Below are 24770 nucleotides of genomic sequence, written 5' to 3'. Positions count from 1 at the left end.
GTGACTTCGGTCATCTCGCTTGCCTCTGACTCCGGTTGCTGTGATTGCTATGCTTGATGGTGCCGAACTGATTGCTCGGCACTTTTAAGCGCAATCTGCAGACATTCTTTTGCTCTCTTTTGATCACCTCGGATGACCGCTATCCCACCTTTAGTGGGGATCTTGATGGTGAGGTGATAAGTAGAGCAAACGGCCCGAACTGTGTTGAGCCAGTCTCTCCCCAGGATGATGTTGTACGGGGACCGAGCTTTCACCACAAAGAACTCGATCATCGTATTGGAGCTTGTAGGCGCTTTTCCCACCGTGATCGGAAGGCTGATAATACCTTCAGGGCGGGTGTCCTCCTGGGCGAAACTTTTCAGAGGAAGTGGAGCCGGACTGAGCCGAGCTGGATCCACTTCCATTTTATCGAAACATTCTTTAAAAAGAATGCTGACTGACGCTCCTGTATCCACAAATACTCTGTGGATCAGTTTGTTTGCCACTCCGGCTTGAATGACAATAGCGTCTTGGTGAGGAGAGATGGCTGGGACGGGATCGGCATCTGAAAATGTAATCACTTCGTCTTTCTTCAGCCTTTTATGTGTTGGCTCCTCTTGATTGGAACCTCTGCGTTCTGCTTTTAGGGACGACTTAGTCTTCCCGGCAGGGAGAGCATCAATAGTCTGGATTACTCCATCATATTGCGGCTCGTCGTCGTCTTCGGGATCCTCATGCCTTTTCGGATCCTGAGGATTGCAGTTCGCACCTCTCTGCCTTTTGTTCTTTTTCGGCTGCTTGCTTTGGTATTTTTTTAACGTTCCTGTTTTCACAAGAACATCAATACCTGCAGCCAAATTTCAGCACTCCTCGGTATCGTGACCGTGGGCTTGATGGAAGGAGCAATATTGATCCTGAGGTCGCCGCGCGGCTGATTTCGTCATCCGCTTTGGTTTTTCGAACATATCGGAATGTAGTTAGAAAATTTCCGCTCTTGACTTGTTTAATGGTACGAACTGAGCGGGCGGCTTCTCAGGATTGAGACGTGGCCCCAATCTGCCTTGTACCGGTGCCCTTTGAATTCTTTCAAAAGGAGTTCGGCGAGGAAGCACCTGGCCGCTTTGATCGGGCTTCTTTTTCTCTTCTCGGGATGAGCTGTCTAAAGACCGTTTTCGACGGTCTGCCTCATCTGCACGGGAAAATTGGTCCGCAATGTCCCACATCTCTTGAGCTGTTTGCGGACTGCATTCCACGAGCTTTCTGTAGAGAGCTCCGGGTAGGATTCCATTTTGGAATGCCGAAATGACAAGTAGATCATTGAGATCATCTACTTGTAGGCATTCCTTGTGGAATCTCGTCATAAAGTCGCTGATCTTTTCGTCGCGACCTTGACGTATAGAAAGCAGCTGAGCCGAAGTGATTCGGGCTTCCGCTTTCTGAAAGAACCTCCTGTGGAAAGCATCCATTAGATCTCGGTAAGATCTAATGCTGCCTTGGGGGAGGCTATCGAACCACCTTCTTGCGTTCCCGATAAGCAGCTCGGGAAACAGCTTGCACATGTGGACCTCATTGAGACCCTGGTTCGCCATGTTATACTGATAGCGTCCCAGGAAATCATGAGGATCCACTAACCCGTCATAAGTCATCGACGGAGTTCGGTAGTTCTGTGGAAGGGGAGTTCGGGTGATATCGTCCGAGAACGGAGTCTTCAATGCTCCGTACATGGCGAACCCGACATCTCTTCGGTATGGAGGAGATGGAGATCTCCTGTGATTCCGGTACCGAGGAGGAACAGGAACATGTCGGGGTTGAGGATTCTTCTTCCTGGAAGACACGGCACTACTGCGGTAGTGACTTTCATGTCTGGATGAGGAAGGAGAATCCACCGTTTTCGTCTTCGGTTCTTGGCTCTTTTGCAGGAAGGCTAAGAACTCATCCTGCTTCTCAGCCAAGAACAGCTTGACAGCCTCATTCAAATCAGGCTGCTGGGAAGACTCGGTGTGTGGACCTTTTGAGCGGCTTGTTCCTTCATCGTGAAAACTGGAAGTAGATGTCTCCCGAGGCTGTTTTCCGGACCTGCGGGCTGGACTAGCTTCCTCATGGTTTTCACGAACGGTATTACGGGTAGTATGTGATCTGGTATGCATTTTTTTTTGGGGTGGAAAAAGGGTCAAAAATTCGCTTTATCACAAATTTGGTTCTCTGTTTCCCACAGACGGCGCCAGTGATGGTTTGGCGAATTTTTGATGGTGATGAATGCAGGAAAATACAGATCACGACACAGAGATTTACGTGGTTCGATTTACTGAGGTAAATCTACGTCCACGGGAAGAAAAGAGGGCAGAGTTGTATTGCTTGATCTGTTTTCTACAGCTTACAATACAGACTTGCTATTTGATATCTTATCTCTAGAGAGCTTCTTTAGAACTTTTACCCCTTTCTATCTGATCTAAGTTCTATTTATACATTGAACTAAGATCGTGGCTTGCATCACAACTAATGATGGTTGTGGATGTCGTGGAGGTCATGGAGATCCTGCATGGGTCCACTATCTTGCATGAGATCCTGCATGAGTCCACTATCTCTGTACTTGGTCCACTATCCTGCATGTGATCCTGCATGAGTTGACTATCTTCCAGTTCGGTCGAATACTGAGACCGAACTGCTGAACTATTGCCGAGCAGCTTTTGCCGATCTGAGAGTAGAGCTTGATTGGTCGGCTTTTACCGAGCCGTAGGCTGGGGCCGAACTCTTTGGTAATGCCGAACTGATTGGTCGGCTTTTACCGAGCTGTAGGCTAGGGCCGAACTCTTTGGTAATGCCGAACTGATACTCTTCCTTGGGCTTTGGGCTGATGGGCCGTCACTGCTATTGGGCTTGTTTAGTACGTACTCCATCAATAGTTGAGCCCCAAACCCCACCTTTTATCGAGTTTAATTTAATGCATTAGTATGTCACATCCATTTAACATCTCTACTTGCTAAGTTACTATGTTCCAAAGAACTTGAATAAGAATAATTTCAATCTCGGCAAGGGCATCCACAGTCCGCCCGATGCATCGGGCAGACTATCGTCCATCACTGTAGCCATTCGGACGATGCCAGATGCATCGTCCGCAGTATCGTCCGCCCCACTGCGGAGGACGCGAACGATACTGTGGACGATGCAACGCGTTTTACATTTTTTTTTAATTCTTCAAAATTTATATATATAAACTCTTCCATTTTTCTTCCTTTTATAATGGCCTATTCTCTCCTTTCTTTGTTATACTAACGATGTGGGACAATGGTAAACATAAACTAAAATGACCTATTCTCTCTTTTCTTTGTTATACTAACGATGTGGGACAATGGTAAACATAAACTAGCTTAATTATTTTTTATATATAGTTATTTAATAGCTACTCAATATAGGAACTTCTAAAAATACTATTTAATAGTTGTAATCTATTAATCTCGGATAAATTTGTAGTTGACAAAGAACTCTATTAAGATTTATTTAATCTCAACTTTATATCTATTGTACTAATATTTATAGAATCTAGGATTTTATGGAAATATTATTCTAAGAAAATAGAAAAAGAAATTAACAAGCTAGGCTGAAACTATTTGCCAACATCTCATAAAATAAAATAAAAATTAATTTTATAAACTACATAAAACAATCATATTAATATATTTGTATTATTTATATTTAAATTTAAATTATGCCTTTTTATCTGTAGTGAACATGTTTGGGAATAACGCAAGTTGGGAATGATGTAGAGTATGCCCTTTTATCTGTAGTGAACATGTTTTTTATTTCTAACTCTTGTAACTTTTTTTAATTAAGTAATGTAGGATTTGCCTTTAAATCGTGGTGCTTTTTTTGTTATTATTTTGCATGACATATTTGAAAACATAAAATTAATTAACAAAACAATAGTGAAAATTATAGGATGAACTTTAGGGTGTCCCACTGCAAGTGAAAAGGTAGGAGGATAGAATGATGATGTGGCGGAGCATATGGCGCCCTATAAGACGCCCAATTGTGGATGTTATAATATTTCTAAAATACTTCACACCGTATAATAAATAAACCAAACTTGGGAATCATCGAGAACCTAAATGCCCTAAGACCATCCACTACGCGTCTCGCCGGCGTCTCGCGTCCCGTCCCGGAGAGACGGGACCCCGGCGCGACGCGTTGCAGCTCGCCGTCTCGTCCCGCGTCTCGTCCCGCGTCGCGTTTCGTCGAGCCACGAGACGGGCTATCTCGCCACGCGCCTAAGCGACGTGGCGCGACCCGGCATCGTGCGTGACGCCCACTCGCCGGCCCGCGAGTGGGCGTCATCACGTGCTGACGCAATAAATATTTTTTTTAAAATTCGAATTTTAAAAAAAATAAAATAAAAAATAAAAGAAAAAAAATTGTAACGGTAATAATACCGTTTTTTGTTTTTTTTTTAATTTTTTTTATTTTTAATTAATTTTTTACTCTATAAATACTCCTAAACTCATCCTCATTTCACACACAACTACATATCTATTCTTCCTATCATCTAAATTTTCTCTCAAATTTTCTCTCAAATTTTCATATAACAACTCAAGATGTCCGGCGACGGCGACGGCAACTACGGCGGTTCCGGCTCCTGCGGGTGGGATCTCAACGCGTTCGGCGATTGGGAGACCATGATCAACACATTGGGCGGTTCTGGTTCATCAACGCCGGGGACCCAGGGTTCGGCGACGCCAGGGGGGTACCAACCACCCAATTTTGACCTTGATGCATATGTCCGTCCCTCCGCCCCGCGGTATTCGCAGGGATTATCCCAGATCCGGGAGGATTTTCCCGTTGATCCCACGCCGGGAGTAGGCCGAGGGAGTGGAGGTGGCCGAGGCGGTGGAGGTGGCCGAGGCGGTGTACAACCCCAGGCGGACGAGGACGAGGAGGAAGAGGAATAAGAGGAAGAGGATCTAGGCCGGCATCCGTACAACAACCTCGAAACGCTGGCGTTGTACAACGCCTGGATCACCGTCTCGTACGATCTCATTGTCGGGAATCAACAATCTCGGAAGTGTTTCTGGGAAAAGGTCTGCGAGGTCTACCACCAGATAAAGCCGAAAGGCTCCCGCAAGCGCAAATTTAAAATGCTCCGCTCTCACTTTGACCGAGTCGACCAACAGGTCAAAAAATCCTGCGGCATCTACTCGGCCAAAGAGGCGCGCTACCAAAGCGTCGCAACGGCAACCGACATTATGACGTCCGCTTTGCGCGCCTACTACCAGGACGAACGTCATCAATTCAGATTTGTTGATGTTTGGCAGGCCGTCAAGGACGAGGAACGGTGGGCCGGCGGTTTTCGCTCCAGCTCGGGCTCAACCTCGAAGCGCACGAAGCATACGGCGAGTGGCCAATACTCGTCTGGTGGTGACACCGCTGAGGGCATCAGCCAACCTGAGGCTGAATCCTAGGAGTTTGCGGGTACGATCGGCGATGCTGGAGGATCCGCGAGTGGGCGCCGTCGGCCGCAAAGGACGAAGGCGGTGAAAGCGGCTAGAGCAAGAAAGGGCCGAGGCGAATCAAGCCAGCCGGCCTCGGGATCGGGCTCACGGGGAGGCTCGGACACACTTATGGTGGCGTACATGACCTCCACAATGGCGGACACTTCCCGCTTCTCGTACGCCCAATTCACGGCCTGGTGGAACGGAATTGTGTATATGGCAGCACAACTTGGCCTTCCGACTCCCCCTCAACCTCGACCGCCTCCGGAGGATGATTAGCCGGCGGAGTAGTTTTTTTATTTTTCTTTAAATTTTATTTTAAATTATGTTGTGTGTTTTTTATGTTGTGTGTTTTTTAATAAAGTGTGTTTTTAATAAAGTGTGTTTTTAATAAAGTGTGTTTGTTTTAATTGAATTGGGTTGAGAAAAAAAATAAAAAATGAAATTGAATGAATAGTAATTAAGGGACGGAATAAGGGACTGTTAAGGGACGGAGTGTTGCAGGTTCCGTCCCTTAGTTAACGGATGAAGGAAAAAAGGACAGTGGGGCCCTCAAATAGTGGTCAAATAATATTTAAGGGACGGTTTAGAGACAGCGTAGTGGATGGCCTAAGTTGTAGGGGCCGTGTTAATAACCAATTGGGTATGTTATTTTTCAAATAAAAAATTGTAATAGTAGTATAATTATTTTGTGTGGATGGTCACAAAAAGGGCACAAAAATAATTATAAGTGACATTAATCAAATTCTCTATATTCTAATTTCAATTCAAGCTTCTATAGCTATAAATTTCACCAATAGATCGTGGAAAACTCGGTTCATCAAATCCATGAAAACTGCCGTCGTACATTTTATTGTACGACGATTTCAAGCATTATAACTCCTGGCATCTCCTGGACCTGTTATCGCCATTATCGCTTCCCAGCTGATAGGCCTAGGAAATTTCCCTATGTAGTACAAATGATCCTCAGGGAATGCATCAGGTATAGCTTCGCACACTTTTTTTTCCATCTCTCTCCCTTAGAGAGAGCTGCGCTTTGTGTTATCCAGTGAGAGACAAAAACAGAGGATAAGATTGGAATGTTGTTAAACTTTGTATTACAGAATGTGATCATATTCTGGGGAGAATGTCAACGCCTAATACAAATTCTGTTACTGGGGGAAATGTCAACGCCTAATATAAATTCTGTCATTGGGGGAAACCGGTGGAACCGGCCGGTCGGACCGGTTGGACCGTGAACCGGAAACCGGTTTCTATTTTTTCATGATTGGTCCTAAACATATGACCAAAATACGAATTTGGTCTATAACATTCACTTTTTGAAAAACATGTCCATAACAAATGAAATCCTTGTCGAAGTGGTCCTTTTTTTATGGTTCCGTAAAAAAAACTAACGCCTGGGACTGATCTTCCTGCCGCTGAGGTTTCTAGGTTTTGGCGTGATCATACTTGGCACCGCCTCCATTTGCGGCGGCGGACGGCGTCTGCGATCCCGATGTGGGGGTCTGGCGGCGGCGATTGGCGGAGGTGGAGGCGAAGTCCTCCTTGTCGGCAAGCATGACCGAACGAAACACATAGAAGTCGACCGGCATTTCCTAAAGGAGAGTACCGAGGCTAAGATAGTGGAACTCCCGTTTGAGAGAGACGTTAGGGAGTATATAAGTGTAGTGATGTGGGAGTATCAAGTATTTGCGCATTAATTAAGTTATAGTTTAATTGATTTAGTTGAAGATAGCCCTAATAAGTGGCCCAGTCCAGCCTCTATGAACCTTGATCTGATCCATTACAATTACAACTCGTGGAACGCCGTCGTTGCGATCGTGGCGGACAGCGCGCGCCTCGTGCGTGCTGTGTAAGTGTGTTCATTCAGTGTAGTCATCGGTAATTGATTTGCATAGGGAATTTCATCCCACGAAGTGAAATAAATAATGTAGTCTTCAATCAACAACCTAATATTAAAAATAACAATACTAGCAGCACTAACTAATAATTAACGGATGTCACATTTAAATAAAATTTTGATAATGTTCGGACATTTTCAATAGTACGGTGTATTTAATCAAAATGAAGGATAGTTTCAAATGTATAAAAATATTGGCCATATCATGATTAAATACACATTGGATTATTGAACAAGAATTATATTTCCACGTTAAACATAAGTAGTAAATCAAATTGAAATAAACAATAATGTAATAACTCACAAAATATATTTTAATTACATTTGCCTTGAACCTCATACACCTATATCAAAAATTGTGAGCAATAATAGTGGTAATATTTATCCAGCACCCACTCAAGAGTACGATGTCTCAACAAAAAGGAAAAAGGAAAAAGGAAAAAGGAAAAAGGAAAAAGGAAAAGAAGCAGTTTTTCAATAAAAAGGCAAGAAAAAATAATCCAATATTTGACGAGTGTCGGTTATAGTATACTATAATTTTTGTTAATGTTACCATTACCAAACAAAGCGTTACTTAGTTCTGTTATTCACATGGAATAAGTAATAACAAAGGCAAGAGAAGAAAGAGGCTCTCTCTCTCCCCAGAGAAGAACAATCAGATTAGAGAGATTGTTGAAGTTCAAAGTGGTAATTAACTCTACACACTGCTAATTCTTTTTTTTTCCCTCTGTTAGCTAAACATTTCCTCTTCTTAAACATCTGTCTTAATTACTAAATCTTTTTTCTCCAGTTATATCAACCTCTCAATACAGAAAAAAAAACTTGTTCTCCTACAAAATATTGTGTGTGTGTGTGTGTGTGTATGCTATCATGGTACAGTGAGATTCTTTCCATTACTAGTTGTTGGTCTAGGATCTTTTTTTGCCAAATAAAATTGCTATTTTCGTGGGAAAGAGTGTCACAGTTTCAATGTGGGGCTTCAAATTATTGACATATTCAGCCTATTATTTTTCAGACCTCTCATGCTCTGCTGTATATTCCCTTTCCCTTCATCATTTTGTTACCAACCTAGGCATACTTAATTAAAATGCCAGTTTCGAAACATCCATCTCAACGCCAACAAAGGCATTGTTAAGTATGATTCACGTTTCAATACCAATGCAAAAATGGAGAGTGTTAATTATTTATTATCATGCTGTCCAAAAAATAATGATATTACTCAATAGTGTAACGTCTGGAGTAGAAAGTAAGGAATAGAATTGGAAAGTGAAATATTTGCTAATCTTCTTTTCTTTTCTGTTTTGTTTTGTTTTTCTTGTGTTGTGGGTTTGGTTGTTGGAACTGGTGGTTGGTTCTTTAGTTTCCCTTTGAAGGGATAATATACTCTGCTTTATTCTTTCTTCATTTGCCTTATTTCGTTTTCGATCTTTCGATGAAGATGATCAATGATTACAGGTTCGGATATGTCTCGTTGCAACAACTCTTATGAGTATATTATAGTCTGAAATTTTGCAGGGCTGTGGGCTCAAGGTGGCCCTCTGATCACACTTTTGCTTTCGATATCATCGTCGTTACTCGAATATGCAGACCACTACATCAAGGTATCGAAAATTTGAAATCGTATTGCATTTTATGTTGCTAGATATGAAATGTGTTCTATTTTGATGCAGAGGTGGCGGAGCTCTCGTAAAATCATCTGCTTCTACGCTTCAGAGCCCCAGGAAGCTAAAACCGTCTGCTTCTTCTATAAATCCGAGTATCAAAACCACTAAAACCATTGATCGGAGGCTACCACCCACTCACACTCAGGTATTATAGTCCCATTTTGACTCGGCATTAAAAATCAATTATGAATGAAATCAGATAGTCTTTTTTGATGATCAAATGGCAGAAAAAGCGGATAACGCAGATCGAGGAGGATTTGAAGAAGGTCAAGGAGCAGCTGAGCTCGAGCGAGTCATGGAAGCGAAGGGCTCAGCAGGAGGCTGAGGAAGCCAAGAAGCAGGCCGCAGCTTTGGCAGCCGAGCTGGTGGAGTCTCAGAATCAGCTCAAGGAGCTTTCTGAGAGCGAAGAAGCTCGGCTGCAGGAGCTGCGCAAGATATCTCAGGAACGAGACAGGGAGTGGCAGTCTGAGCTTGAGGCCTTCCAGAAGCAGTACTCCATGGACTCTGCCGCTCTGGCCGCGGCCATGAACGAGATCCGGAAGCTCAAGATGCAATTGAATAGGGTCTCTCACTCGGAAGCGGCTCAAGCCAGGCATGCGGAATCAGCACATGCCGAGGTCCAGAGCTTGAGACTCGAGTTAACAGAAACTCTCGTTTTAGTTGAGAGACTAAAGAAACAATTGAACGATAGCAGAGATTGCGAATCACAAGCTCTAGATGAAGTTAACAGAGCTGAGAAGCAGTTGGAGGTCGTTAAAAATGCTGAGAATGAAATCAAGTTGAAGCATGACAGTGTCCTCGAATCGGACAACTCTTTGCTGCTCGATTTGGAGAAATCCAACGGTAGAGTGAAGTCGTTGGAGGAGCTCGTCGCCACGCTGCAGGCTGATCTAGATAGCCACAGCAGCATCTCTGCAAACTATTCAGCTGAAAATGTAGACCGAGATATTTCCCAACTCAACGCCTTGAAAAGCGAAATAGATGAATTGAGATCCGCCCTCGGAGATGCTGAAAGGAGGTACCGAGATGAGTACATTCAAAGCACGATGCAGATCCGGAACGCCTATCAGCTCGTGGAGCTCACGAGATCAAAGTCATCGGAGAAAGAAGCTCAACTTGAGGCGAAGCTGCGAGAATCAAGAGCAGAAATCGATGAATTGAGGATTATACTTGTTGAAAGGGAAAACGCGGTGCAAGTCTCGAAACAAGAAGAAGAAGATGGTGATCAGCTCCAGTTGGAAGTGCTCAAGGCCAGTTTACTCGACAAAGAAGCGCTTCTGCAGGCCACAGCAGAAGAAAACGAGAGGCTGAAGCGCGAAATGAATAAGGCGCGGAGCAAAGCAGAGGATGAGGCGCTGGTACTAGCAGAGTCGTCAAGAGCTGCAGAAAAGGTAGCGCTACTGAGGCTCGACTCATTGGCGGAGGAAGCGGATAAGAGCTGCAAGAAAGTGGCACGCGTCACTGAGCAGCTGGATGCAGCTCAGGCATCTAATGCGCAGCTGGAGGCCGAGCTGAGGAGGTTGAAGGTGCAGTGCGATCAGTGGAGAAAAGCGGCTGAAGCTGCTGCTGCGATGCTGTCCACGAGTGATAATAGGGAGAGACGAGGCTCGTTCGACTACCATTCAATCACTAGTAAGCTGAGCTCTTCGCAATCTGATGATGAAGATGATGATTCGCCGAAGAAGAATAATGGGAACATGCTCAAGAAGATCAGGGTGCTGCTCACGAAAGGCCACAAGTAGAAGTCAAGTTTTTCATTTTTTTTCCTGCTGCTTTTATTCACTATGTCATTTGAAATTTTGTGTGAATTCTTCCTAGCATCTTGGCGGCGTTATGGTCAGTTTTGCATGTTGTTTTTCTTGTTCTTGTAACTACTAGTATTTCTTTATGTTATGATGATTATAAACTGCACATACAATGCTTGATTGTTCCAATCATCAAGAGTCCTATGAAATGGTAAAGTGGCATGAGCCCCATTGATTTTGGTATACAATACAATGACTGTGTATGAGAATATTGTTACATGTTCTGAAAGCTTCATACCCTATCTTGTTGATCATCCGGATCAAGGCGCCACTCACTCCCATAGTAGGAGTTGGGCAGTCCCAACCAGAACTTGAAGGCCTCCGCCGCTCTCTTCCTCTCCTTCCTCCTATCCTGCCTCGCCCTCGACGCGTGCTTGCTCGTAAACATCCTCGTATGCATCTCCACATATATCCTCTTATACTTGGTCCTATTCGGATGTATTCCGTGCTCCTCCATACAAGCTATAATCTCCAACGCCTTGGTAAAGAAAGCCGCCCTCACACATATATCCGCCAGCGTATCGAGAAGCCCTTCATCTGGTTTCAGATCCACACCACACCTCTCCTTTATCTCATTCCACACCAGCAGGGCTTCCCCCGGTTTTCTAGCCAAGGCTATCCCGTTTGCTAGACTCCCGTATGTAGCCACGTTCGGCAACATCCCTTCCTCCTTCATCTTCTCCATTACACTCTTTGCCTCCTCAATCAGCCCCAGCTTGCAATACCCTTCCACCAGCATATTCCACGCAACCAAATCAATTTTGACGCGTGGATCTTTCAGCATCTCCTCAAACACCTTGCTCGCCAGCTTTGGCTGCCCGGACGAGGCAAACGCCTTCATCAAGGTCGTGTAGCTCACCTTGGTGGGTGCTATCCCTCTCCTCCGCATCTCATTGAAGTAGCTGAGCGCGCCTGCACAGTCATCAACAAGTATGCATCCGTCAATCAAGGTGTTGTATGAGATCACATCCGGTTGGATCTCAGCCTCCTCCATCATCTCCCTCATCAGATCTTCCGCCTTGTCAATCTGCAGCCGGTGGCAGTACCCTTTGAGGAGGATGTTGTACGTGATCAAGTTAGCCGGGACCCCAATTCTCGCCATCTCCACAAGCACCAGGCGCGCTCTGTCCATCGCCCCTGCCTTCACGAACGTGGATATGACAGTGGTGTATGTGACGTGGTCCGGATGGCTGGAGCTGTCTTTCTGGTGGCTCATCGCCTCCAGCATCCTCACCACGTCTGCCACGCGCCCGGCCTTCATGTAGCCTTTCATCAACGTTGTGTACATCCTTGAGTCCGGTGCAACTGCCTCAGCCAACTCCGGTGGTTCCGTACTATAATTCATCGAATTCGGTAGCAATTTCTCAAACAGATCATCATCTTTGCTTGATTCCTCCTCCTCATCGAACAAATCATAGGTGGCTGATCTTCTCAAGATCTTGCAAATGTCTCTCCTCCCTTCCCTCATTGCCTGCACCAGCTTCTCAGCAGTCTCTAAATCGCCAAAACCGACGTAGGCTGCGACGAGGGAATGCAGCGTCGTCACACACAACGCTATCCTTTTCTCGATTATCGTCTCCAGTACAAACACGAGCAGGTCCTTCCTCTCAGCTCGGGCGATTAGCTTAATCATCACATTGTATGTTAACGCATCGGGCACGCAATTGAACTCAGGCATTTCATCGAACAGTTGGAGGAACTTCTTAGCATCACCGAGATTAGCGCAGGAATTCAGCACAGCGTTGTAAGCTCCCGTATCCGGCCTCGAATTCTTAACAATTTCGGAATCCGCAAACCTTCGCACTCTTTTAATCACAGAATTGAAGAGCTTAATCGCCTCCGCCGGGCCATCGTCGCCGGAGGCGGCGAGCCTACTCACCACGGCGCTCCAAGCCTTGACGTGAGGGAGATAGCCGGATTTGAGCATGGATTTGATGATGGAAGATGCGTAAAGAGTGTGGCCGCCTTTGGCGGCGGCGACGGCGAGGAGGCCGAGGGAATTGGCATCGAGGCGGTGGAGCTGGCGCTCGCGGCGGAGGCGCTCGATGATGGACTGAGCTCTAGTGAGGCCGTCGGCGGTGTTGAGATAAGATAATTGGGAGACGAGGCGGCTGAGGCAGGTGGAGTTGGGGAGTTCGGGGCATTGGCCGTACAAGGACCACGCCTGCTCGGTTTTCCGCTGCTGGAGGAGCGTGAGGAGCACGTGGTCTTGGGAGTTGGAAAGCTTGTTGGCGTTGGCGGCGGCGGCGGAGGAAGAGGAGGAGTGGGAGGTGGTGGAGGAAATTTTGGTGGTTTGGAGGCGGAGTGAGGACGATTTGGAATTGGTGGATTGAGGAGGGGTGACGGCGGAGGAGGAGGGCGGAGGTAACGCGCAGCCGAGGGTGAGAGCGTGGGTGGAATTCATAGCTGCTCCATTTGATGTGGGGAAAAGGGGTTGCCAGATTGCGTTTATTTGAACGTTTCTTTTTCCGATTTTTTCAGTGATAAGATAGATATTTTTTAACGTAAAGGTTCTTCATATTTTGGGTGGACAAGCCTATTATCACGTCGTCAATTTTCTAAGCTCTTCTCCCTTTTTATCTGGCCTACAATTTCCAACGTCATGCCTTTGAAGTTTGAAGCATTTCTTTAGAGCATCCACGTCGGCGAGTAGGGACGCCTCCGTCCGTGCCAGTGGCACAGAGACGCTGTCCACCGCTGGCACGGCGTTGCTCGATACATTGAACACGTCCGTACCAGCGAATAGGCGACGTGGCGCGTTCTAATTGGCCAACAGCATATCTGATGGAAAATCATTTTTTTAAATCGAAAATAATACCAAAAAAAATATTTTCACAATCCAAAAAAATGGCCGTTTTTTTGCCAGTTTTTATGTATTTTTTTCCAAAATCATCTATAAATACACACATTCATCATCTATTTTTCACATCAAATCATCTCTCATTCATCCCTCATTCATATTTGAGCTACAAGAAGACCTAATCAAACACATTTGGACGAAATTCGGCCATGAGTAGTGGATTTTTTTATTTTTAGGAGTTAAATTATGTATTTTTTATTGATTAGGAGTTTAATTATGTAATTTTTATTTTTTATGATTTTAATTATGTAATTTTATTTTTTAGGATTTTAATTATGTAATTTTTAATTTTTAATGTATTTTGTAATATTATTCCGGGTATTTTTAATGTATATTAATTTTGTGGAAATATTTTTATTTAAATTGAATAATGGAATGGTGGGACCTTGTGCTCGTCCATGCAGAAGAGCACGGATGTGGTTGTTGTGCTCTTGCCTAAGAGTAGACAGAAAAAGTGGGTTTGGACCCACATCCGTACTAGTTGACAAGAGCACGGATGTGGATGCTCTTAAATTTTTATCATCCATGATTTTGATCGCCAAAACAAATGAAATAATCATTCCTTCTTCGATTGTTGGGGAATTTTTTATCAACATTTTATGTTTATCCTATTTAAGTCAGAATATTAGAGCATCTGTAGCGGTGAGCAGGACGCTGTTCGTCCGTCCGTGCCAGCGGCACGGCACCGCTGCGCTTTTACCGCTGGCGCGGCGCTGCTCGATGCATCGAGCACGTCCGTGCCAGCGAGCAGCTGACGTGGCGCGTTCTGATTGGCCAACGACATTTCCGTTAGAAATTCAATTTTTTTAAAAAAATTGAAAATAATACCAAAAATTAAAAAAATATATATTTTCAGAATCCCAAAAATTTGGCCATTTTTTTACCGTTTTTCTGGATTTTTTTTATTTTTATTATCTTCAAAATCATCTATAAATACACGCATTCATCATCCATTTTTCACATCAAATCATCTCTCATTCATATTTTTTCATACAATTTATATATACATCCTCCTCTCTCACACTCAAACCCTCAAATGGATTTCACTCATCTCATTGCGGAAGCGGAGCGCGAATAACAAGAATACTATGAACAACATCGTGCCGCCTATGAAGCCTATGTCGCAACGAATACCCCCACCCCTCCTCCTCAATCAACTAGATCAACTCGCCGATACATCCATCGTGACCGGGAGGGAGCCAACAAAAGGCTCGTTGCCGACTATTTTTCCGACCAACCGCGGTTTTCGGAAGATTACTTCCGGCGCCATTTTCGCATGTCAAAACGCTTGTTTATGCGTATTGTCAACACATTGTCCGCCCGTGTTGAATACTTTCAAACAAGTACAGACGCAGCCGGTCGACAAAGTCTCTCGGCGTTGCAGAAGTGTACGTGTGCCATCCGACAACTTGCTACTGGGAAAACGGCTGACCTCTTCGACGAGTATTTGCATGTCGGTGAGTCCACTGGAATCCTTTGCCTTAAAAATTTGTGCGAGGGCATTCTTTCAGCTTTCGGCGATGAATTTCTTCGGGCACCCACCCCCGATGATTGCCAACGGTTGCTTCGTTTTCACGAAACAGTCCATGGTTTTCCCGGTATGCTTGGCAGCATTGACTGCATGCATTGGAGGTGGAAGAATTGCCCGACTGCTTGGAGGGGACAACATTTAAGCGGCCACAAAGGTGGCGGCCCAACACTTATCCTTGAAGCGGTCGCCGACTACCGCCTATGGATTTGACATGCATATTTCGGTGTTGCCGGATCCAACAACGACTTGAACGTGCTCTATTCTTCACCACTCTTCAATGATGTGTGGAATAGTGTAGCACCGGCGATCGACTACACCGTCAACGGAAATACATACCACATGAGTTACTATCTCGCCGATGGTAACTACCCAAGGTGGTCGACTTTCGTGAAGGCGCTCAGCAACCAGCAAGACCCGAGACGGGTTCTATTTGCGCAGCGTCAAGAATCCGCTCGTAAAGACGTCGAAAGAGATTTTGGGGTCCTTCAAGCCCGATTCAACATTGTGAAGGCCCCATCTCGGCTGTGGTACGTGAAAAATATCGCCGACATCATGTACACGTGTATTATCTTGCACAACATGATTATAGCCGACGAAGGACCGAGAGCGGCTAGCTTTTACGACGAGGATGAAGCCGGAAGCTCAACCGCGAGGTCTCCCCCACGCCGAGGTGTGCATACGACGGTGGGTGAGAGGATCGAAACAAGGCACACAATACGCAATACCCGAACTCACGTTGAGCTACAAGAAGACCTAATCAAACACATTTGGGCAAAATTCGGCCACGAGTAGTGGGTTTTTTTAATTTTATGAATTTAATTATGTAATTTTAAATTTTTAGGATTTAAATTATGTAATTTTTAATTTTTAAGACTTTAATTATGAAAATTTTAATTTTTAGGGTTTAAATTATGTAATTTTTAATTTTTAAGACTTTAATTATGAAAATTTTAATTTTTAGGATTTTAATTGTGTAATTTTTAATTTTTTTGTAATTTGTAATATTATTCCGGTTATTTTTAATGCATTTGGAAATTGTGAAAATGTTTTTATTTAAATTGAATAATAGAATGGTGGGACCCTTGAGCTTGTTCTTGCGGAATAGCACGGATGTGAGTGTTGTGCTCTTGCCTAAGAGCATGGAGTAAACGTGGGTCCGGGCCCACATCCGTGCTCGTTGGCAAAAGCACGGATGTGGATGCTAAGAGCATCTGCAATGGTGGACGGATGGCGTACTTCCGTCCGTGCCAGCGCTGGCACAGAAGACGTCGTCCGCCGCTGGCACGACGCTGCTCGATGCATCGAGCACGTCCGTGCCAGCGAGCAGGTGACGTTGCCGGACGTGATTGTGGGCAACGGCATAGCCGTTGCATTTGAATTTTTTTTAAAAAAATCAGTTTTTAATTAAAAAACCAAGTAAAAATAAAAAAAATATTTTCCCACTTCCTAAAAAAATTATATCCGTTTTCTACCCACTTTTAATTTTTTTCCCCCAAAAATACACATTTTCATCTATAAATACCCTCACCCTCCGGGCTCCCACGGTTGGAACCCTGATTGTTTCCTAGTCCGGAAATGGAATATTCGGCCCCTCCTCAAACCCAAAGTTCGGGCGTTCCAGGTGGCTACCGGTCTTACCCGATCAACGACCAAGATGCCCCCGAAGGGCTATACGGGTGGACACCCGAACCTAGAGCGAGGTCGACCGCCCCCTCCCAAACTCCGACTCCTCCTACTCGCGGTGTCCGCACACCGTACACTCCGGCGGAGATGGAGCAATTGTTCAAGGCGTTCTTGTCAATCTCCGAAGATCCGGAGGTTGGCACGAACCAATCCGTTGATCACTTTTGGTGGCGCATTTATGACGGTACAATGAAAACCGGCAGACGGGAACAATCTAGCGCAACGAGAGTATGGTGCGCAACGCCATCTACAAAGCCAACGAAGAAATCCAAAAGTTCCGGGGATATTACCTCCAGGAAGAGCGGTCGGCGGGGAGCGGCCGGAGCGAGGTCGACATCATCAGTTCCGCCATGTCGACCTACCAATCCATGAACTACAAGGCGTTCAAGTACCTCAACATTTGGCAGGAGACGCGGTCGCATCCGAAGTATAGGGGAGGCGTAACATCCTCCTCTAGCGTCTCCTCCAAACGGTCAAGGTCGGTATTCCTATCCGACGCCGGCTCCAAAGACGTGGTTAGCCAACTTGTCGGAGCTAACTTGGGTAGCCTCGACGCCGGCCCGAGCGGTTCCCACCGCCGACCGCAAGGAAGGAAGGAAGAAGGCGACGGCCAACCGCCGTCGCGCCGCGACTCCATCCGGCGATGCTCCCAAACCCGCTCCCGTTCCCGTTCCCGTACCCTATGCGCCACCTCCACCCTCTACCAACTCGTTGTGGGCGATCTTGGCCCAACTCAATATGGCCGATAGGTCAACTATGACCCCCTCGCAACTTCGATCACACGAGGCCATGATATTGGGCCTCCAAAAACAATTGGGGGTAGTGTCGCCGGATGAATAGTCTTCCACATATATATTTTTAGCTTTAATTATGTAATTTTAAATTTTTAGTATTTCAATTATGTAATTTTTAATTTTTAGGATTTTAATTATGTAAATTTTATTTTTTAGGATTTTAATTATGTCTTTTTTATTTTATTTGTAATTTGTAATATTATTTTGATTTTTTTAATGAATTTTAATATTATGGAAATGTTTTTATTTAAATTGAATAATAGAATGGTGAGACCCTTGTGCTCGTTCTTGCGGAAGAGCACAACTGTGAGTGTTGTGCTCTTGCCTAAGAGCAGACAGAAATAGTGGCGCCGGGCCCACAACCGTGCTCGTTGGCAAGAGCACGGTTGTGGGTGCTCTAAGAAGGTAAACTAGCCACAAGAAGTTCATCAGAACCATCACAGTACCAAAGACAATGGGCTCCAACTCATTTAGTTCACAGTTTTTGTTTCTTATTACTTTGACGATAACCTCTGAAATCCTCCGAGGTCTCAGCCGTGTTCTGCTTTTTCATTCCTTTCCTCCCTCCAAATCCGTATTTCGAGTCCTTGCGCTCTCTTCCCTTCATCTTTTTATCAGATCCCTTCTTCCACTTCCCCCCGCCTGGTTTCCCCTTACCTCCAGACCGATCTCCAGGAGCAACTCCCGGCCTCTTCTTATTCGATCTCTGAAATGCTTTGCCGTCTTCAAAAGCTAAGCTCAGGTCGCCATCTTTATCATCAGCAGGAAATCCACTCTGCTTCCTCTGCTTTCTCCAGTTCTTGACAGATTCTATGTCGTCCTTCTTTTGCTTAGCCCTCCTCTCCTTCTGCTTCTACACCTGTATATCCTTGGCTAACTTCTTGTTGTCCCTAGCCTTTCTTCTCTCCTTGGCCTCCTCCATCTTTCTCTTTTCAGCCAAGATGCGGCTCTTCACCTTCTCTATTTGTGTATCCGATTTAACCATTTCAGCGTAGTAATCAATGGCCTGAGGAAAGGCAGGTCCACCTCCTTAGACTGGAATTTTGTAAACGCCCGCCTTGCCCCCTCTAGTGCCTGTGTGTAGAAAGCTAGTTCCCTGTTGAGATCATCATTCACACTCACCTCGCTCTCTTGATCAATATCAAGCAACAACTTGTGCATCCATTCCACACTTTCTGGCCAGCAGATATCTCCAAGTTTATCGAGCAAGCCAGCTTTGTTATATACAGCAGTCTTTACAGGCTCTGTTAACTTCACATCCCCATCTTCGTCTGACTCAGACTCAGACTCAGAAACAACAGGATCAGAATCTTCCATATCCAATCCATTACTGTTCAATTGCTTCATGGTTTTTTCTTGGTGAAACACTGCCAGTTAAATGGCAATTGGCAACCAAAATTAAAACCTGTCAAGATCTCTAAAACGACACTGAACTGGTATCTACAGCATTAGTTTCAAACAACTATGTCAGGTATACTGTAGAACTCAGGTTTTTCAACTGGCGAGTTATCCAAATAAAGATAATTTCAAGAATATGTAGATTATCATTTGCAACTCGAGTATTAAAAATATCAGTAAAACTTATCAGCTTCATTGTCAAATCAATTATCAATGTCTTGAAACATAAAAAATACAGCTGCAACCACAACACAGTCCACTTGGTAAACTACCAATTTGCAATTGTACAAAAGAGCAAAAGCATAGAGCAAACAACTTTAATTTAAGCTGTTATAACTCATAAGTCATGGAGGAATTAAAAACACAAAGAATGCAACTTTTAATCACGCAGCAAAGGGAGAGGCAGAAGAGAGACGAACCCAAAATATACACAAACCCTAACCCAGAGCGAGCGAGAAAGAGAAATGAAGAACAATTGGACGATAGGCTTTATACTAGGCTAAGGAGTTCAATAACTTAATTTGAAATTCGAAAGGCTGAAACTACATAAAAAATTTGAAATTCGAAAGGCTGAAACTACATAAAAAAATGAGTATCAATCGATTATCGATCGCTTTGCTATGTCTTCTTTAGCTTCATTGAAATTAGTGTTGTTGAGATTCACCAAACCAGAAGAATGATAATTTGAAAATTGACAGAGTTAATTAAACGATGAGCGGTAGAGGAAGAAACAAGCTTACCGTAGAAAAGAGAGACACGGGAATCGAAAATTGGTGACGGCAACTCTCAAGTCTCAACTCAAAACCATGAGCGCGTAAAACGAATGGGATAAACCCCTGCTTAAACCGGGAAAATCGGGTATATAGGCTAGTTTACACTAAAGATTACGTAAATGTACCCATTTTGTTATCTATTCCAAAAATGGGAAAAAACCACATTGGCATTTCAATTAGTAAATACGCCAACATCATTGGCGTTTTATTATCGCGTCGTATTGTAGGTGTATTTTCGCCAAATACAGCTATATGAAAAACGCCAACTTAATTGGCGTGTTTTAGGCTAAAACGCCAATATAGTCGGCGTGTTTAATTATTAAAACGCCATTGCAGTAGGCGTATTTAATAATAGAAACGCCACTGAGGTTGGCGTGTTACATTAAAAACGTCATTTCGGTCGGCTTGTTTCTGTTGAACCATATCCTTATCAGATCTCCCCCAACATCGCGACCCTAAACACTTTCCCTCCCCAAAACGCGAAAACCCTTCCCAAGGCGGAAAAACCTTTCGCTCGGGTCGACCCGGTGGTGGATTTAAGCGTGGATATTTTGAATTTGGCTAATTCTTCCAAACATTAGTCCTTCTAATCGGTTAGTATATCAAATTTTAGACTCATTCTTCTAAACATTAGTCTTCCAATATTTGGTTGATTGTTGTGATAATATATATTGTAGTGCAATTAATATAATAGTTTGACCAATTGTTATGGGCACACTAATATTTTGATGGATTATTATGATAGTATATATTTTAATAGAAATATTTTGACCAATTGTTATGCTATTATATGTTGTAGTATATCTAATTTTGTTACCAATATTTAATGGATTGTTATGATAATATATATTGTAGTGTATTTAATAGAATTATTTTGTCAATTTTTTGGCTGACTCTACATAATGATGAATGTAAAAATAATACATATTTATTTGTGTTTTACATTATTGCAGATAGTATGACGTGGTGTGTCAATTTATATTGGGGTGGAAAGATAATTCTCGGAGCAGTTATTTCTTATGATCCTCCTTTTGCTAAAGGATTCATTATGTTGGATGAAACAATTTCGTACGATGAGCTTGTGGAAAAAATTTGTGAAAGGATGGGGATAAGCATATATGAAAACAATATTCAAATAATATGGAAACGTACTATATGCTTTGGATCTGGAGTCACGTTTATAGGTGTTCAACTAGAAGAAGTATGCATGCAACTAATGTTTAGTGAGAGTATGATTATTGGAGGTGTAATTGAATTATATGTTGAGTATTCGGCAATTACTCAACATCATAGTCATCATGTCATAAGTTATGATGCTGGTACGTCAACGAGAGCCCAAGAACCATATTTTGCTGCAACACAAGATTTTGATGTTGGTACGTCTACGAGAGCCCAAGAACCATATTTTGCTGCAACACAAGATTTTGATGTTGGTACGTCTACGAGAGCCCAAGAACCATATTTAGCTGCAACACAAGATTTTGAAGCTGGAGGCGTGCATTTAGGGGAACGTGACAATTGTGATGTGGTTGAGGACATAATAGGTCCTGATAAAGCCGACTTTCTTGATCCACAATCACCTTATTATTCTGAAGATTCCGACACGGTTAGTACAGACTCAGATGGTGATCCGTCGGATGATGAACAATTTGTTGCTTCAAGACCATCCATTCCACTTGGAGAAACAGCAGTTGGAGAAACATCAGTTGGTGGAAGGGCAGTTGGAGGAAGAGTAGTTCCACAGTTCCCACAGCCTGGAATCAACTACTTTCGCACCTTACCAGGTCCATATGATAGTTTTGATCCCAAAAACTTTGAGCGTGATGATCCCAATGTGCATTATTGGAGTGAAAAAGATCCTACCAATGTCGGTTTGCATACTAAATTTAGAACGAAGTTGGAATTGAAGGCAGCTGTGACTCATTGGCATTTGGAAAAAATCTGACAATATACAGTTGTTGAAAGTAAAGGAAAGAGATGGCATGCAGTTTGTAAGTGGCCACAAGGAAATCCGAAAGATACGTCCTTACCTAAATGTTTGTGGGAGTGCCGAGCAACACTGAGGAAGCATGATGAACACTGGCAAATTAGAGTGTTTAGCACTGCTCATACTTGCATGGGGGATCGTAACTATAATGGCCACGCTAATCTTTCGTCGGGTATGATAGCGTTGAGTGTTCGCCATCAGATAGAAAACGATCCTTGCTACAAGGTAAAAGCAATTGTGGCGGATATTGAAAATAGATTTCATGTCAAAGTTAGTTACAAGAAAGCATGGTATGCTCGGAGGACAGCGATTGAGCTTGTATACGGTGGATGGGAGTGGTCGTTCAAAGTTTTACCAGCTTATTTGAATGAAATGCAAAGACAAAATCCTGGCACAATTGTGGAATGGATGCACGATGACATATTAAGCAATGGTATGAACAAGGTATTCAAGTACGTATTCTGGGCTTTTGGACCAGCTGTGGAGGCTTTTCAACTATGCAAACCAGTTTTAACGGTTGATGGAACTCATCTACGTGGACGATGTCGAGGTAAAATTCTTATTGCCGTTGGATTTGATGCTAATAAGAAATGTTTGCCTGTTGCATATGCCATTGTTGATGAGGAAACCAAAGAAAGTTGGAATTGGTTTATGGAACCCATTAGACTTCATGTAGCAAAGCATGAAATATGTGTCATATCTGATAGGCGTGTGGGAATCATAGATGCAATGAATTCTCCCATATGGAAAGAAGAACCCAATGTAGGTCATCACAGATTTTGCTTGGTACATGTTAGAAAGAATGTTTTGCAGAATCACAAAGGTATCATGGTCAAAAGACTTGTTTGGAAAATTGGTATTGCTACCAAGAAGCGCAAGTTTAAGATCAGACGTCGTTTACTTCGAAACGTCAACAACGAGGCTTTGCAGTACCTTGATGCCGTGGAGTTAGAAAAATGGAATCTGGCGTATGACAAACACAAAAGAAGGTGTGAGGTGACCACTAATATGGTGGAATCTTACAACAATGTGTTGAGAGGCGCAAGACAACTCCCAATTAAAGCTTGCATTGATATGATATTCTGGAGGACAATAGAATGGTTCAATGACCGGTCAATTGCATCAACACAGTGTGCCACACCACTTACCCCGTGGGCGCATGAAAAGGTGTGCAAAAATGATGCAAAAGGTCAATTACATAATGTGAGAGCACCCAACACAATTGCATGGCATTATGTGGTTTGAACAAAGCGTCGAATTGGTGGAAAGGGCGCTAATAAGTGGAAGGTAAAGTACTTGGACTCGCACTGCAAATGTCAAAAGTGGCAGATGTGGAGACTTCCATGTTCACATGCAGCGGCAGTTGCGCGTTTTAGAAACGACAACATGCTGTCGCTTGTTGATCCCGTATACCGCACAAGTGTTTGGGTACACCAATATTCTACGGTGTTCAATCCACCCAGACACCAAGATTATTGGGCCGTGCCTGAATGGACTTTGCAATGTTCACGAACTCAGTTAATGCCTAAAAGTCGCGGTCGATACCGTACTACTAGGATTCCTAATCAGATGGATGTCCATGAAGCTGATCAGCCACGAGCCCGACGCCGATGTAAACATTGCCGTCAACCAGGTCACGACAGGCGCAACTGCCCGAATGCTCAGCCAAGGATGGATACTCAGTTGGTAGATGATGCCGCTGACGATTTTATGCCTCCACCTCCACCAAGATATGCAGTTCGAGGTCGTCGTTCTGTCAGTCACACTGATGATGCCGATCACGATTTTATGCCTCCACCTCCACCAAGGATGGATACTCAGTTGGTAGATGATGCCGCTGACGATTATTTGCCTCCACCTCCACCAAGATATGCAGTTTGAGGTCGTCATTCTGTCAGTCACACTGATGATATCGGTCACGATTTTATGCCTCCACCTCCACCAAGATCTGCAGTTCGAGGTCGTCATTCTGTCAGCCATACTGGTGGTACAGGCGAAGACATCGGTCTCAGTGATGTCCCACATTCTCCACCTCGGTCTTCTGTGCGAGACGAATATTTCGGGGTTGATTTAGAGAATGTCGTTGTGCGAGAGACTCCTCCGTCTAGACTCTCAACCGCCAGAATCGGGAAGGGGATCCGTAGCTTTTTTACGCGAAAAAGGCGAGACACTTGAACGTATGCATTGTGTAATATTGGATTTCTGTATTTAGCAATATTTGGACTAATGTATTGGGTAATATTTGTATGTACTTATTTATTGAGTAATGATGAAATGATCAGCTAAAAACGCTAACTGGGGTAGCGTTTTTTATTGAAAAACGCCGATGGGAATGGCGTGTTTAAAGAGTCGCCAACTTAAATGGCGTGTTTTTACTTAAACACGCCAACGCGACTGGCGTCTTTTAGCTAAAAAACGCCAACGGGACTGGCGTCTTTATTCAGAATGTCTGTTTTCGTCGTGGAAAATACGAGCAAAATAAAGACTAACTTAGAAACGCCAATGACATTGGCTTTTTTTAAATAGTGTTAACAAAAACGCCAACGGGACTGGCGTCTTTATTCAGAATGTCCGCATTCGTCGTGGAAAAAATGAGTGATATAAAAACTAACTTAGAAACGCCAATGACATTGGCGTTTTTAAATAACACGCCAACTGCATTGGCGTGTTAACAAAAACGCCAACGGGACTGGCGTCTTTATTCAGAATGTCCGCACTCGTCGTGGAAAAAACGAGCAAAAAAAAGACTAACTTAGACACGCCAATGACATTGGCGTTTTGAGCTAACACGCCATTCCTGTTGGCGTGTTAGCTCAAAAATGCCAACGGGAATGGCGTTTTTGTTCAGAACCGTCGTGGAAAAAACGAGCAAAATTTCTTCTAACTTATAAACGCCAATACCATTGGCGTTTT

At 43.8% G+C, this 24770-nt stretch overlaps 2 protein-coding genes and 1 pseudogene across 5 annotated transcripts; 1 reads left to right on the top strand and 2 right to left on the bottom strand.

The window, feature by feature from the left end:
- Nucleotides 1-7912: 7912 nt before the first annotated feature.
- LOC121798988 (interactor of constitutive active ROPs 2, chloroplastic-like) lies at nucleotides 7913-10960 on the top strand. Of its 4 annotated transcripts, none has more exons than XM_042198280.1 (4): nucleotides 7913-8049; nucleotides 8863-8963; nucleotides 9033-9171; nucleotides 9254-10960. In XM_042198280.1, the coding sequence occupies exons 2-4, from the start codon at nucleotides 8944-8946 to the stop codon at nucleotides 10766-10768; spliced, it is 1674 nt and encodes a 557-aa protein (XP_042054214.1). In that variant the 5' UTR covers nucleotides 7913-8049; nucleotides 8863-8943; the 3' UTR covers nucleotides 10769-10960. The 4 variants fall into 4 exon arrangements, with proteins under 4 accessions (XP_042054214.1, XP_042054216.1, XP_042054217.1 ...); XM_042198282.1 differs by having other exon boundaries at nucleotides 7917-8049; nucleotides 8878-8963; XM_042198283.1 differs by lacking the exon at nucleotides 7913-8049 and adding an exon at nucleotides 8087-8497 and having other exon boundaries at nucleotides 8878-8963.
- On the bottom strand, nucleotides 10952-13396 carry LOC121798987 (pentatricopeptide repeat-containing protein At3g09650, chloroplastic-like). The gene has a single exon (XM_042198279.1). The coding sequence runs from the start codon at nucleotides 13233-13235 to the stop codon at nucleotides 11064-11066; it is 2172 nt and encodes a 723-aa protein (XP_042054213.1). The 5' UTR covers nucleotides 13236-13396; the 3' UTR covers nucleotides 10952-11063.
- Nucleotides 13397-18123: 4727 nt separating this feature from the next.
- On the bottom strand, nucleotides 18124-19901 carry LOC121798989 (annotated as a pseudogene).
- Nucleotides 19902-24770: the final 4869 nt, after the last annotated feature.

This window comes from Salvia splendens, chromosome 4 (assembly GCF_004379255.2).
Source record: "Salvia splendens isolate huo1 chromosome 4, SspV2, whole genome shotgun sequence".
In the NCBI taxonomy this organism is placed as follows: domain Eukaryota; kingdom Viridiplantae; phylum Streptophyta; class Magnoliopsida; order Lamiales; family Lamiaceae; genus Salvia; species Salvia splendens.
The sequence above is the reverse complement of the archived record's forward strand: the minus strand, read 5'-3'. Positions and strand labels throughout refer to the sequence as shown.